Below are 16,441 nucleotides of genomic sequence, written 5' to 3'. Positions count from 1 at the left end.
GGTGGGAAGAGGACAAGAAGAAAATTTTTCTTTTGAATTCTGGAAGATAGCGAATCGCGGCTAACAGAAATTTTCAAAATTTGAATTACCTATTTGGGAATGACTCATCGTCGTTGCATGAAATTTTATTTCATTGTATCTATATGCAGTCCACAACCAGTATATAACTATCCTACAAACATTGGAACATCTAATTTAACAATATTATCAGCAAACTCATTCTCATGTCCAGTTCCTTTATACTTAACCACAATCTGTAAACAATAAAGTCTACCCACAAGACAACTTTGGAAACTAGGTAATAAAGTAACATTATGTTTATTAATCGCTTGCAAGGGAACACTAAAATCTTTACACCATTTGAATTTCTTATTGGGTAATTGTTCACATTTCCATCCTGCTTCATTATTAAGTAAATCGGAATGTGTTACCGGGCTAATGGTCTTGAAATATTCCTTCACGGTATCCTTTTTCACTCCTAATGATTTAATTGATTTCAAATAAAGGTAAGAATCTCGTGAAACATACAATTCATTCAATTTTAAAAATGTGATATAATTGGCAACTTGATCTTTTAGGGTTTGTAAATTAATTCGAGTAATTTCTGCAGGGTCATTTATTAACTTATCATCACCTTGAGGATTCGTATAGAAGAAATCATAACCTAATTCAAAAGGTAATGGGTATTCAGTATAATATGTCCAAAATACAACATTTGCTTCTATGGAACTGATTTGGGGAGGTTTTATTGTTGAATCATTGGGAAGGAAATGTAATGAAATATCAACTGAATTGATAAGGTCACCTTCATCTCGATTATAGATTTCTTTCATATTGGAAGAAACGGGTCTAAGGTCCTTGGTTTCCTCTTCGTTATTATACTTCATTAATAATCTGGGAGACGAGTATGGGATGACCTTGTCGGGGACTTTAACATACATATGCAGTTGTCCAATCTTGACTAATGAAGATAAAATCAATTTCTTCTTCTTGCCAAAAATCTCAGTGGGGATTTTGGTGCCTAACATACCCAAAGTCTTATATTTCGAATTAGGATCCTGATCGTCAGCTTTCAAATTTGCCTTTTCATTCTGATAATTACTGACTGGCCCTTGTGATGACAAATTCTTTTGCTTTATTTGATCATTATTCATTTCCTCTCTGTTCATCTTTTCTTCTAATTCTCGTTCAATTTTAAAATTCTGCATATGAATACTTCTCCATGTTGATAAATTATAATAATCCGCTAAAAATCTCTTATCTATCCCATCCTCCAGCATCAGACGGAAATCATTCCTATAATATTCAAACTGTTCTTTTAAATCCGGTATAAATCTCAAAAAATATTGACTACTCTTCGATATCACAAACGAATCCGAATCCGCTTCAGGATCATTAATTTCTTGATATGAGAATGGAACTTTTTGATCTTTGGAATTCACTTTATCAATAAATTTCGCCTCAATAGTATATGAAATACTAATATCCTCAAAACTATAATCCTTAGTCAATAATGGTGTTCCTCTTATATTCAAAAACCCATATCCTAAGGCTTTATTCAAATGAATATTCTCCCCTCGATTATGAAAACAAGTCCGATCAACCCCAAGTGAAGGCGGAGGTAATACATGCGGCAAGAGGGAATTTATACATGCCGTATCCAACAACTTAGTGGGGAATCTAAATGTGAAAAATTTCTTATATTTCGTGTTGGGGGCTAAGATTCGGTCGGTGGGTAGAGCAAGATAACATCCATCACTATTATCCATCGTATATGGAACATATTCAATCCCGGCGGAATTAGGAACTTGGGTATATCCATAAGAAGCATTAAGATCGTACATTTTGAGGAATTTTTTCATAAGGATTCGATTATATTTATGTAAGAAATCCAATCCCACAAGATTTAAGTTTCGTTCAGTGGCTTTGATTGTTCCTTCTAGGGAGACGGTGAATAGACCGAATTCGACAGGTTTGTCAGAAGTGTTGGTGACGACGATATATCCATTCACGAAATCTCCACTGGTGTATTCTTTCAATCTGGTTTCGAGTTCATTTTGTTCATGGGGGATGGGGACTTGTTTAGTCACATATATTTGGATATCAATTGGTGAACTGGGGAGTTTTTGTAATCGATCAATATTATCAAGTGGGGAGTTTCCATAAATATCATGAGTGACTGCCACATTCTGATTATCGACACTGGCATTATGTGGTGTTGCCACGTCCGTTCGTAACAATTCTGGATCCTCGACTAGCTCTTCTTCAAATAAAAACCTCTGTGTGGCTGCTCGTTCATGTTCTTCGGCCAATTCATATTCACTCACTCGTCGAGTAACTTCTTCCATAGCGCTAGATATACTAGGTTGTGATCCTCCTCTGCTTGTTACTTCTCCATATAGAGGAGGCGGGGATGTGTGTAGATCTTCTGAGAATTGATTAGTATCTCGTTTAAGAATAGATTGAAACATTTGGAAAGAAGGCAATACATCGAAATATTCAGTTTGAGTTCTACTGGGTACAGAAGATAATGGTTCCAGTTGTGAACTTGTTATCTTTTCAATATGGCGTTTTTGTTCTACTGAAGGTTGATATGGCACATTTCTTTTCTTTTGTGTTTCTGAACTGCTGGTGGTAGGTGTTAAACTACTCTTTCTTCTTAGTATGGGTGGGATTTTACTTTTGGATGAAGTTGTAAGTTGTGGTGATGATGGTATTGATGATGTTGAAGATGAGACTGAGTTCTCGTATGATGGAGGTGAATTCTCCTTTTGTGATTCTCTCTTAGAATGTAAATTCATGTGCATTGCCTGTTGAAACTATAGATAGTATTGTATCTATGTAAAAGAGTGAATCTTGTTGAATTATTGTCTTTATTGTTTTGAATGTACACATCATTTGATGGTGGCTTGCGATCACCGGAACGGAGTCAACCAAAAAAATAAAGAGAGAAGCGCCACAGGAGTAAGAGGGTCAAAAAAATAGACTTCTTCGCCCTGGGCCAACGAGGTGGCAAACACTTGCAAAATCGACGAAATGGATATTGGGTTAGAAAGTACATTGGAGTTGGAAAGTATATAACTTGAAGAAGCGAGAGAGTGGATTGAAGAAAAGGTTTCTCGAAGTTGGACTACAAGTGCACTGATATTTGATTTAAGATCTTTAGATCTGTACATTGATAATTATACACAACTTATTCTATATTCTAAACAATTAGTAAACCACACTCTTATGTATCCAACAAAGAAAGAAAGGGAGTAAGTATACAACAAGAGGTAAAAGAAAGAATCAGACTGACATGCAAATCGAATTATATTATTTTGGAGTTTCACAGTGTACTACTCAAGTAAACTAATAGTCATCATTCAAAAGTATACTTTCACCCTTTCTTCTTTCCAGTAACAAAACAATATACATACATACTCTTTAAACCCAACTCTTATGAAGATTCAAATCACCCTTCCTAAAAGTAAATGTGAAAAAAAAACTCTGTTTTCTAAGTCAAGAAGATATTCAGGAACCACGGCCGGTCAAGGCCTATTTTGTCATCAAGGTTTGGAGATTAACAATTCCCCAAACGCAGTAGACCGTCGTGATAAATGTGGTGAAGTCATCATTAACTTCTAAACATAAGAAAACAACAGGAGTATGTTTTTCTCATTATAATAGGGTATGGTCATTTGAATCTTCATAAACCAATTAAAGCCAAAACAATAGGCTTTTAAACATTCATCAATTGAAATAGCTAGCTCATTGATCTAATCATACTGTTGCTGTGTTTTTTAATCAGACATGAAAAAGTTTCTCTTCTTTAAAGAATTCAGACATATGCTTGTCTATTTTTTTCAATCTCATCTTTTTAAAAAACTGCTTTCAATATATACAAATCCAAAGCTTACTCTCTATTCAATCTGATGAGGTGCCTAAAAATCCTATTGTTAGCTGAATAGCAAAAGTATAGCAGCGGGTAATATCTCTATTAATAATTAGTTAGTAAACCATGATATTCTGTGGTAATAAGACATCATTTCCACATTATGGCAAAAATCAGATTTGCATGAATGGTATTAAAAAAGTGTTGTCATCAACGGGAATCCCGAGTTCTGACTCGTCATCTAAGGAGATCATCACTATGCAATGAGGAAAGATTATCTAATAGCATTGAAAGGTACACATACATTAGTTTAACAAGTAAAGCATCTTACTACATGGGGACTATGTTAGTAACTCATGGTTTACACATACATTAGAAAACATGTTTCTAAATTTCTAGAATCAGTAACGGTGGGTTTCTGAGGCCCACCATAAAATGCATTGTCACTCATAAATTTATTCAGTGCCCAGTGCAATAAATCCTCATTTTGAAAAAAAAATATTCAAGAAACACACAAGAAGTAGCGTAAAAATGAACATACTCTAATTGAAAGTTAGTATTACTATTACATTCGTTGTAGGGAACATAATCACCTATCTGTGTGAGGGTTGTATAAATCAGAAGCGTTGCAAAAACTTATCAATCATAGAGATTCAGCCAGTAATTCCAGCTTTGTTTTTGTTAAGTCATCATATAAAACCCCACAGATAGATATTGTAAAAACATCTAAAACATACCATTGAACCATTTTACTCTCTAAAAGCAAAGAACAATAACTAATCCCTTAAGTTACTATTGAAATAACAGTTAGTAAAACCAATCATCTCATTTGTAAAACCAGTATAAAACCTCATTTTAGTTAAATAAATTATCAGTAAGCCATGCATAATAATGTTGTGATCATTCTAAAAAGTCACAAACTCTAGTTTGAATTGATTATTTGGATCATCCGTTAATTTGTTGATATTAATCAAAATGCGGTTAATACTGAAAGCGACAAATAAGAAACATACATTTCATTCGATAAAGAAGAAACTAATTGCATAAGTGATTGAAACTTATGTCTTGCTTCTTATGGAACTTAACAAGAGAAGAAGAAGAAGAGTAACTAAATAATAATTTTCATTCATCATCGAGAAATTTATTTGAATGAAAATTTTTTCGCTTTGCGAGAAAAAAAGGGAGAATAAAATCCGGGTAACTATTGCATAATGTTTTTTATTACTACTACAATACCTAACTACTATTTACTATTCACCAAATGCAACTATTTACTACTTCTGCTGATTTCCAGGAAATTGTGGCTGTTGCTGCTGTTGATTCGGTTGCATCCCATGTGGTAAGATCGGCGGCATCCCAGGAGGAAAAAACATCCCAGGAGGTGGTGGTGGCATTCCCATAGGTAATGGGGGCATGCCTGGGGGTGGGGGCATACCAAATGGAATTGGTGGCATTCCTGGTACGAACATCCCACTATCTGGAAGAGGAATTGGTGGAGGGAATTCATTCATGGTAGCGATGGTCTTTTGTTTCTTTAAGTCTGGTCCTCCTTCATTTTCACCTTCTGTTAATTCTTGAGCTGATCTTTTTGTTGGATCTCTCAATCCGGCATCTTCTTTAGATTGAATATATTCTTGTAATGATTTTTCTAATTCTTGATTTGGGATTAATGAATCAATAAATATATCTTCTTTCCCACAATTAGGACAATGGAAATCATTATCAATTAATAATCTTTCTAATTCAGCTTGATTATAATTTATATTTTTTAATTTTTTACAATCAGATAAATTAGGACAACATGGAGTTGTTACAATTGGCAGTTCCAATACTTTCTTAGTTGTAGATAATGGATCCCAGAATTCTAACTTTTTATCTTGTTCCACTAATGAAATCAATTTCTGATCAAATTCCAATTTTGATTTCCGTTGAGCATTTTGTAATTTCTCTTGATAATTAAGCCAAGTTTTACTATCAGCCAATGCAATTGCATATTCCCCTTCATCTGTAATCAAAATCGCATTCCCTTCATGATCAACCACATCTCCATTATCATTCGTAGTTAATGAATCTGCCTTCTTTTCTAATTCTTCTTTGGAAATTGTTTTTAAATAAGATTTTGGAATCCCTGTAGTTCTCATGACTTTTTTACCTTCAAAATTTGGATCATTATTCGTGGGACAATTCTTAATCCAATGATCTTTCTTACCACATCTATAGCAGATATATCCTGGTGGTGGAGCATCTTCTTGTTTGTTTCCTGTGTTTGGTTGATGTTTATAATACACCATTTTATGATGGGCTAATTCATCTTGTGTTTGTGCCCATGCATTGGATTGATTTTCAAACATAAGTTTGATCCTATCCTCTTCTGAAATATTCTCATCAATTGGACCACCACCGCCAGCACTTGGTGGAGCTCCTCCTCCTCCTGGGGCAGCAGCTGCTGGGGCATTACTTATTACTTTTCTATTAATCCTTGGTTTCCCAGTCACATATCGTGACGCATTATTAAATCTACCAGCTTTTAAAGTCGAGGGGGATCGTCTGACTATGACGTAACTAGATCTCGGTATGACATCTTGATCCAATTCATATTCTAAATCAGGTTGTTCTGAATGATATAAACGTAGATTAAAATCATTACCTGTTCCTAATTGATTTTGAGTAATTATTTCTCTCTTTAAATCAAATACACTTATTGCTGTTCCATCGAAATGAATTACACTTTTGTTCTTTTGATGAAAGAATTTATAATAAACAACAGAAGACATTGTATACCCTTGTTACTACTACTATCAGTCCTTACCTATAGATATATATACTGAACTGTCTATAGATAGAAGAATTACTAATAGTCAGTCTCTTGATATCTCATGGGAAGTTGATTGATTGAAAATGCGCAATGAGAAGAAATTCACTTTACAGAAGAAAAAAGATTTCTCATAGACTCTCTTCTTCTTCTCTCTCTCTTTTCAAATTTGGTTGTAAAAGTTGTAAAAAAAAACAACCAAATTTGAAAATTATCAACAAACCTTCAATTGACAGATCAACTTCATTGATTGATATAGAAATAGAGAGATAGGAAGAGATAGAGAGAGATGACTATGGATTCTACGTCATATTCCACTTCTAACATAGTGGGATACTCTTCCAATTTACCCACTCGTTATGTCCATTTACCATTGAAATATCCAGAGACTTCTTCTACTTCAGATGGTACTGCTGCTACTGGTTCCAACAAGAAACTCTTACCAAATGAACAATTCCAACAAATGTTATCCAACTGTGGTGATATAATCAACTTAACCAAATATGGATTATTAATTGATTTTATATCTTTTCAAGTTCTTAATGATTTAAAAACAATCATTTTAACGCCAATTATTTCACAATCAAATAATTTCAATTTTCAATTTCAAAATATTCAAATTCAATTACCTCATAAAATTATATCAAATAAATGTATTACTTTACATTTCCAAGATGATAATCATAAACATGAAGATGGTAATTTAATCATTGATTTAATTGATGCAAATTATTTATTTATAAATTTAAAGATTTCATTATCTGATTTTATTATTTCAAATGTTAAAAAACTTAATTTATTACATTTTGATAAATGGGGTCACATATCAGTTCCTTATTCATTTGAATTAAGATCCTCTCCATTTTATATTAAATCATTAGATACTAACAATTTAGTTGTATCTTTGAAAGATGGTGGTTTCATTCATTTTGCCAGACCAACAATTTTACAAGATTTTACCGTTTATAATTTCCAAGAATCAACCGCGTCTTTACTTCCACCATTTGGAGGATTTTTCAGTGGATTTTTCAAACCAAAACAAGAAATTATCTTGGAAGGAATCTCATCAAATTCAATTATTGATGTCGTGAAAATTCTGAATGATGTTATTGTTGCATTGACAGTTTGTAAAATGATTAAAGTTTGGAATTTATCATCTCATCAAAATATAACTTCTCCATTACAATTAGATAATGATGTTTTAAATAATCATCATGATAATTGGATTACATCGGTTCCAACTAAACATTTACAATTATTGGAAATTTATGGAACACAATATATCATTTTGTTTTTCAATTCTGCAGCATCGGATAAGATTGATTCCAATAAGAGTAGATTTGTATTTAAAATATTGGAAATTATTGATTATTCAGATTCTATTGAATTAAAACAATTGGATAAGTTCACGTTCCAACCAGAAATACCAAATTCTTTATTATCATCAACGAAAGATTCAGATGCCTCAGCTAAAGATTCAACATTTCAAAATATTCTTTGGTTTATTCAAGATTTCCAAACTGAATTTAATGACAATGTGTTACAATATCATATTTTATGGAAATCAAATACTTCATCTATGGTTGTTACTTATAATATTAATTTTGATCACGGCACTATAACTTCCATTAATTTATCACTTCCTGAACATTCTCAAGATGAAGAAGATCTTTCACCATATCATGATATTGAATATTACCAACAAAAGATTTTTAATTCTGGCAGATATGATAGTTTAATTATCGAAACCTCGATTGAAATCCTTCGTTCTCATTGGAAATTGGGTCCATATGATGGAGATAAACAAGAAGATATTAGACAAGTTGTAATGGAAACAATTAATCAATCATGTAATACAAAAGAGAATGAAAAATCATTTTGGTTTAAATTAGATTTATTATGTGAAGAATTTAAGAAATTATCTCAAGAATCTTTAGCAATTTCATTAACCAATAAACAATCAATGTTATTAAGTTTACAAGTGAATGGATTTGGTGTTTTCAGACCATCACATTATTATGAATCATTTGCTAATTATAAATTAACTCCAGCTGATTCACAATTAATGACAATCTTGAATAAATTCCGTACTGTTGTTTCATCAAAGACGTATCATAGATTACATGAAAAATTATTAAATACGTCAACAGTGACACCTGAACAAGTTAATGAATTATTTCAAAACCATATTCGCTCCAGATTCACAGATGAAGAAATTCAATCCATCTTGATTGAATTAGAAAATATCCCAGGTATTTTAGAAATCATTAAATCTTTGATTAATTTAAATCATGAAAATGGCTATGAATTAGTCGATGATGAAGAAGCTTTCTATACGAATGAAATTGGAAGTTTTAGAAAATTAAATGCAATGAACACATTTAAAGCCATCAAATCAAAACATGAAGATTTATTATTAGATCTAGTTTCATTATTCTTAATCTGTGAAACCAATGAAGATATCATCAGTTTAATCAACCAAACCATCGAAAGTTTGAACAATTATAACATAGCAAGCATAATTTTTGACACTTGTTTCAAAGATAATTCATCCCACGCCAGAATTGAAACCATTGGATTATCAAAACTTGAAAATTCCTTATTTTGGACTTCAATAGTTGCCAAACATCCAAAATTAAACAAATTTATCCGTCAAGCAAGATTTAATGAAGCTTATGATTATTTCTATAATGATATTCTCCTTTCCCACAACACATCATCATCATCATCGTGCAGTTTTGTGGTGGATGTATGTATTGAACTAATCAAGCGTGATGAAGGACTTTTCTTGAAGAAATATTTCTTGAATCGATTGAATAAGGCTAGAATTGTGGATCGATTCTTGATGGGATTGATATTTTTGAGAAATGGCGATTGTGATGAGTTTTTTGAGATTTTTGAAACATATACTCCATATGTTGACTTGAGAGATGATTTGGAATTACAGAATAAGGTATATACTTTATGTGATGGTGATGGTGATAATGATAGTATTAAAGTGTTTTTAGATGCTGTGTTTAGTCAAGAACCAGATGAAAAGTTGAGAGAGGCGGAATATTTCGATTCACTTTGTAAATTATCCCAAGCACAAAGTAAGCTTGCATCATCTCAGAATGTTATAATTGTATCAGCTCCTCCAGAAGATGAAATGCCGGATATAAGTATCAACTGTGACGCTAAGGATAATAAACAAATCAATGATGATTTTATAAATATCGCATTAAAGTTTGAAAATAAAGCTATCGAAATATTGAAATCTACCAATAGTCATACCGAAATAATATCCACATATTATCTAAAAGTATTCGAATTATCATTAATCATTTCCAAATATGATCTAATTTATGAATCATTATCTAATTTATCCACGGTATCTCATCCAAAATTCAAACAATTATTCCAACAATTCATTTCCAAATTAGTTTCTCAACTGAAATTATCCATCATATGTCCACCAAACCCCAACACCCTATATCGTCATCATTTCTCATTGATTGATTCGATCTTGTTGGAATTGGCAAGTAAGGAACGATATTTGGTTAATTCATTGAAGTTGTATCAATATTTATATTCATGGAGATTGTTTGGGGTTGGACAAGATTTAGATCTGTTGGCGGATAAGAGAGGTGCAATTGAGGCGTTGTATATGTTTATTGAAAGGTTTAAACATTCAAAGAATGATGATGATTTGATTATGGGCGAAGATAGAGAAGATTTATTGAAGTGTAGATTAAAAGTCTTGGAATTATATATGATTATTTTGAATTGTTTGAAAACGTTTGAAGAAGATGATGATAAATGGATCATCAGTCATGGAAGTGATAGTAATAGAATTGTGAAGATTGAAGAATTAAAAATTGAATATCTTGAATGGTTGAAACAATTATCTGATTCAAGTGAAGAACTATTAATATCTTAAATATAAAATCTGTACTTTACTATATATAAAGAATAAATATATATACATAGACCAATCTATTATCCTATATTCGCACCCATATTTCCTGCCCCCTTTGGATTTTCATCCTTCCAATCATCCCACCTCCTCTTCTCTAATTCCTCATCCGAATCAAGCTCTTCTTCATCCTCACTACCCTGGGGTTTATCCTTCACTTCATCCTTCATCAACTTCCCATTCTTCAATTCATAATCCAAATATTCCTCCACCGTCATCGAAGGCAATACTTGTCCAGTTCCCATGACTTTATCCTTCAACCTTTGTCTCTCCGAAGTGATGGTGAATGGTTTTAGGATCTTGCCTGACCCCGACAAGAAATCGGAGATTTTATTAGTGGTGGATTGAGGTAAGGATTCTAATCTTGTTGTGAATCCATAATCGTTCTCTCGGGTGGGTGCTCGCTTATCTTCTGGAACTTGTGATGATGGCTGTTGGGAAGAAGGGGTTTTGGCGGGCATGGATTTGAGGACTTGTGATTCCATTGAGATGGATTGGAGTAAATTGAATGATTTTAGGGCGTATAATCTGATTTGATCAATGAATATCTCACGGACGATTTCTTCATCTAGTTTTGAGAATTCGTTGTTTTCATCATCTTTGGAAGAATAGTATTCATCGAGGATTTTTAGTTTGGTGGTCAATTCTCGTTCATATTTGAAATTTTCAATCTTTTCTTGTCGCCTGGTTGTAGGGTTTACAGTTGTGAGTTCAGTAGTGTTTGGGTCTCGTTTGAGGATGTTGACGAGATCTGATTGGGGTTTATTTAGGATTTTATAATTTGATAATCCAATCAAATAATTGATTATGTGATCTTTTGCCGTAGTTAAATTAGGTAATTTATTGCCAATATCAATCTCTCCATTCTTGTTCATTAATGAACTGGTGTATAAGTCACCAATATAATATTGAACATTGAGGAATGGGATGTAGTTTGTGGTTATTTCATCTATTGTTTCATTTTCACTGAATAATGAAAGATTGTCAATGATTTTTAAAATGAGGGTAAATTCTTGAATTAAGGATGCTAGTTTAGATTGATAGGTTGGAGAATCTTTTCTTTCGATGGAGTCGGATATTTCTCGATATGATCGAATTGCAATCTTATATCTCTCTGCTACCGTCAATTGATCCATATTGCTCTATAGATTGTCTCTTGTCAAAGGTGCCTGATCTTGTTCTGATGGCCGGCCGATTTAAAGTGGAAAAAAAATTGTATTGACAAATGTCTCATTTTGCACGACATCTTCAAAATGTCGTTATCAACCAGTTTTGCCCATTTTTCTTCCGTCTCCAAATTTCATTCTACAAATCTTACTAAGTCAGCTTTCTCTTTCAAAGAATTACTAACAATATGAGTGCACCAGCCTATTATGAACTCTATAGAAGATCAACTGTCGGAGTCACATTAACCGACGCATTAGATACCCTAATCTCTGACGAAAAAATCCAACCACAATTAGCCAATAGAATCCTTAACAATTTCGACCGAATAATTTCCGACAATTTAAAGGGGGATACGAATATTGCAAGATCGAAATTGACATTCAAAGGTGATTTGGATACTTATAGGTTTTGTGATGATGTTTGGACGTTTATTATTAAGAATGTTTTGATTAAGTTGAGTGATTTAAGTAGTGGTGGTGTTGATAGTGGAAGTAATGCTACGGTGGATACTGAGATTAATGTGGATAAGTTTAAGATTGTGGCTTGTAATTCAAGAAAAGCAGGTGATATATAAGAAGTGGCTCTTGTTCTTCATTGGGTAGTAGTAATTCTGTCTGTATACTAGGTATGTGTTTGTAATTTTAATAAAAACTATAAAAAAATGGAATTAGCTATCTATAAAACGTAAAGTATCGCTGTACATATCTATAAAGATCTCTCTTACTCACCATTGTTGAAAGATACAACTGCCCATTTACCTGAACTACTCCAGAATTCTCCAATTTCATTACCCATCTTTTTATATTCCTCAATTAATTTCTCATTAATTCCGGCTGGTAATCCAACGACAACATCTGCTTTACATGTTCGCAAAGAAAGAATAGGTAATTTTGATCCATCAAGTTGTTGAATGGCAGTTTTGAATGGGGTGGTTTTATCCCATTGTAAATCTCCAGTTAATTTACGATAATTTAAATCACCTTTGAAAATAATTAAATCTGATTTTAATAATTTCGAATAAAGTTGATCAAATTTAGGAATATCCCAATAATTATAATGTAATGTCCAGAAAGGATCATGATCAATAATAATCTTTCCTGATTCATAATAGTTTTTAATTTCTTGATAAACCAATTCAATTGCACTTGGATGTTCTTGATGAATATTTGGATAGAATTCTGAATCTTTCAATTGATTCAATAAATCTTGGAAATCCTTTGGCATGGTATCACTTACAAACCATGGAATTTCTTTACAATGTAAATGAACTTCTTTTGATAATTTACTATCCAATAAGAATAAAACTAATATCAAATCAGCAAATAATTCAAATCCAGAATTATCCAAAACAATATCAACTCTACTTCCTTGACGTTTATTAACATACCATTCCCAAGCTTGATCCAAATCATTAATTAAAATCTTTTCTTCATTCTTCTTACGGACTTCAGCACCTTGAACCGATTTTATATCTTCCAAAGTCACATTTCCAGCTAATAATGACAAATCAGTAGCATTCCCCCATAATGAAATATCACAAAATTCATGAAATAATAACTTGAGAGTATCATCCGATTCTCCTAAATCTTTAATTTGATTAGCTAAACTTTCATAACGTTTACATAATTCCAAAACACCTGATTCGGATTGTTTAAAAGTTTTAGTCTTTAAATTTTCAAAAATATCAAAATCATCCCATTCTGATTCCAAAAAGAAATTGTTTATATATTGATAAAGATAACATTCAAGATATAACCAAGGACCAGTTTGCCAAGTAACTTTCTTAACCATATGTAAGTCAATTAATGCTTTATTATAATGGATCAAGTCGGGATTGAGTAAGATTTCATCTTGGGTGAATTCACGAACTACTTCATCGTTTTTGAATGCCTTTAAGAGATCCTGCAATTGTTGTAAGATCTTAGCTTGGGATTCGGAGGAGTATTTAGTAGTTGGAGCGGCTTTCACATCGTCAATTGCTCCTTCAATGATTGTTGGCCAACGTTTATGAATGGTTGGATAGGCAAATGACTTTGGATCGTCGTTGTAGTATGGGGGTGGTAATGACATTTGGAGTATGATGGGGGTGTGACTTCGATAAGAAGTGTTGCAAGGTTTAGTCCTGAAAAATCTGAAATTTGTTCGGTGTTAGTAGGTCCGAAAAAACGTTCTTCACCTTCCTTAGCAACAATGGTCAGAAAACTAGCAACTATTCGGCACGCAAAACCAGCCACAATAGGTTGCTTGTAAAGGGATTGGGTCTCTGTCTATCAGCCTGTCTAAGATTGTCCTTGAGCATTCTGTTGAGTTTTCATTCAGAATTTGTGGTTCATATAATTTCGTCAATTTATGTTTCAATGCCTCAGGTCTCCTGTAAGTGAAGGATCCCACCGGGACCCTACGGCTGGAAAGTGACTTCTAAAATCCTTTATTCTATCTCCAACTTAACCGCAATCACTTAGCTATCTATGATTATAACTGCCTCGGGGAATCTTGTCATACTTTAATCTTAGGGGTCAGCTTTGTAGCTCGCCGATCCCTCTCCTACCCAAATTAGACTTGTCACACATACAAATAAAATACCCTGCAAAATATCATCGTTTGGTTGCCTCTATATCCAGTAGAAATCATCTTTTCCCCTTCTGATCAACAGTAGTTAAGCTGATAAGAGACTGACCGAGTCATGTAGTGGGAGACGATATGTGAAACTCACGTGTTGCAATCAATTTTTGTATCTTCATAATAAGCCCAATTTTGAAACATTCAAATTTCTCTAAAAAGATGCAAATGATTCAACCTAAGTCTCATATAGTTAACTATATAGAACTTCCACGCATACTGTTGAGTACATTTTAACTGAGAATAAGGAATCCAGGGAGAAAAGCTATAGAACAAGTGCGGCTTGCTGTTCTCAAAACGACTTTTCTCAGAACGAAGTTTGTTATTGACAGACAAATGCAAGGGCAGACAATATACCAGTGCAATCACCTCGGTAAGAATTCTGTATCTTGAAATGACAAAATAAGAGAAGACCTGCTTGATTTGTTTACTTTTCTAAATTAGTTAATAAGTCAAATTAAAAATGCTGCCAAAAAAAAAATTGAGGGATCAATTTAAATTTGATTGTAAGAAAAAATTTTGTTGCAAATAAAATGCAATCTTTTATTATCCACCAAGACGGAATTGGTAATAACGAAATCTTAAAAGACCAACAAGACTGAATCAGTCCAGTCAGCAAGCTTGAGATGATGGGTACGTAAGATAAATATTCAAATTTGGTGTTTTGGAAACAATTTGGAGACTTCTCATATTGGGAACTACAATAGTGATGAAGTATATCAGTTTTACGGGTGATTGACATCTACACCCAACGAAGAAAAAGGGCACAATTATTATCAAGAATCTGTGATAGAGTAATTATCAACCACTTTTTGTGAGTGTCGCTTGAAGGTCTCTCGTACACATCTACAGAAAACTCCAATTGTTCCATTGATAATGTGGCTCGTTGATTCATTCAATACCAATGGAACACTTGGATTATTCTGTGAAAGTGGTATACAATAGTACAAGCCACATTCACGATTGGGGATTGGTGATTAATCTATTTAAAAATGTTTCATACGCTGCTGTTGGGTGCTTTTAAAAGAGTGTATTCAAAAGAATGAACATATACCAGAATCCACTCCATTTGGATCGATCCAACAACCACAAAATTTTCACCATCACCAGTCATTGTTGAAAGGAATAAAGCTGTCCAAATTATATCACCATCAATTCGTCTTGGAGCACATATCAAATTATACGTAAATGATCCCTCGCCACTATTGAAAACCACATCAAAATATTTTACTCTATTGGTAAATCATCTAGAAGTATCATCTTTCCAAATTGAATGAACTTCATGGATTAATTTTTGTGATTATTCATATATCATAAAGAGAAATCTACAACAAGAAGATTAACATTCCTAAATAGTCTCTTTACAACTAATGTTTAATTATCGTAGCTAAAATTGGTCTGTATTGGTCTATTGGGGTCTAGATCTTTTTTTGTTTTATTTGTGTTGTTCCAGAACATCCAGGAAAATTTGCAGCAATTATTTAGACGCCAGGTTGCGAAAAAAAATTTTAACTTCATTTATCCTTCTTTTCTTCTTTACTTTTCACAAAGAAACCACCTAATTCAATAATGTACTCACCTTTTTCAAAATCAATATCTTTAATCCAGAAAATTCCATTGCTTCTTTGAATGTTCAAGATGAATTTTTGACGTGAAGTTGTTAGAGGGAAAATGAAACCAGTTTGGGGCAAGAGCTGCCGCAAAAATGAAGCTAAACCACAGAAACGAAAGTGAAACTTCTTACAATGACAATCAACATTCCAATAACATCATTCCTTATCCACAACCCATGATATTAGTCGCCTAGTGGAATCTACTTATGAAGCATTCTTGCCATCAGGATTCTAAATACTTAACTAAAACTGACTTTGAACTTTAAAACAACTACGAAAACAAATATCAAACTTATTCCAAATATGATCAACATCACTACTCCACTAGAAGCAAACCAAGCTACTAGTATCCCAATGAAAGTTAATTTGTAATCATTATTATATTAAACCATAAAATCACA

At 32.9% G+C, this 16,441-nt stretch overlaps 6 protein-coding genes across 6 annotated transcripts; 2 read left to right on the top strand and 4 right to left on the bottom strand. All coding sequences in view use genetic code 12, as the record gives it.

Moving 5' to 3' along the window:
• Window positions 1-167: 167 nt before the first annotated feature.
• Window positions 168-2,801, bottom strand: J8A68_001264 (ubiquitin-ubiquitin ligase; the record flags this gene model as incomplete). Its single annotated transcript, XM_049404899.1, has 1 exon — window positions 168-2,801. One exon carries the CDS (start codon window positions 2,799-2,801, stop codon window positions 168-170), a length of 2,634 nt encoding a protein of 877 aa, XP_049265440.1.
• Window positions 2,802-5,148: 2,347 nt separating this feature from the next.
• On the bottom strand, window positions 5,149-6,648 carry J8A68_001263 (cleavage polyadenylation factor subunit; the record flags this gene model as incomplete). The annotated part of the gene is made up of 1 exon (XM_049404898.1): window positions 5,149-6,648. The coding sequence occupies one exon, from the start codon at window positions 6,646-6,648 to the stop codon at window positions 5,149-5,151; it is 1,500 nt and encodes a 499-aa protein (XP_049265439.1).
• A 333-nt stretch (window positions 6,649-6,981) lies between these two features.
• J8A68_001262 (uncharacterized protein) lies at window positions 6,982-10,605 on the top strand (the record flags this gene model as incomplete). The annotated part of the gene is made up of 1 exon (XM_049404897.1): window positions 6,982-10,605. The coding sequence occupies one exon, from the start codon at window positions 6,982-6,984 to the stop codon at window positions 10,603-10,605; it is 3,624 nt and encodes a 1,207-aa protein (XP_049265438.1).
• Window positions 10,606-10,664: 59 nt separating this feature from the next.
• On the bottom strand, window positions 10,665-11,777 carry J8A68_001261 (uncharacterized protein; the record flags this gene model as incomplete). The annotated part of the gene is made up of 1 exon (XM_049404896.1): window positions 10,665-11,777. One exon carries the CDS (start codon window positions 11,775-11,777, stop codon window positions 10,665-10,667), a length of 1,113 nt encoding a protein of 370 aa, XP_049265437.1.
• Window positions 11,778-11,995: 218 nt separating this feature from the next.
• Window positions 11,996-12,382, top strand: TOA2 (transcription initiation factor IIA subunit gamma; the record flags this gene model as incomplete). Its single annotated transcript, XM_049404895.1, has 1 exon — window positions 11,996-12,382. The coding sequence occupies one exon, from the start codon at window positions 11,996-11,998 to the stop codon at window positions 12,380-12,382; it is 387 nt and encodes a 128-aa protein (XP_049265436.1).
• Window positions 12,383-12,528: 146 nt separating this feature from the next.
• On the bottom strand, window positions 12,529-13,878 carry HRT2 (putative methyltransferase; the record flags this gene model as incomplete). The annotated part of the gene is made up of 1 exon (XM_049404894.1): window positions 12,529-13,878. One exon carries the CDS (start codon window positions 13,876-13,878, stop codon window positions 12,529-12,531), a length of 1,350 nt encoding a protein of 449 aa, XP_049265435.1.
• Between the last annotated feature and the right edge of the window lie 2,563 nt (window positions 13,879-16,441).

This window comes from Hemisphaericaspora subhashii (genome assembly GCF_019202705.1).
Source record: "Hemisphaericaspora subhashii strain CBS 10753 chromosome Unknown scaffold1, whole genome shotgun sequence".
NCBI lineage: Eukaryota > Fungi > Ascomycota > Pichiomycetes > Serinales > Debaryomycetaceae > Hemisphaericaspora > Hemisphaericaspora subhashii.
This window is presented reverse-complemented; position numbering and strand designations above follow the sequence as displayed.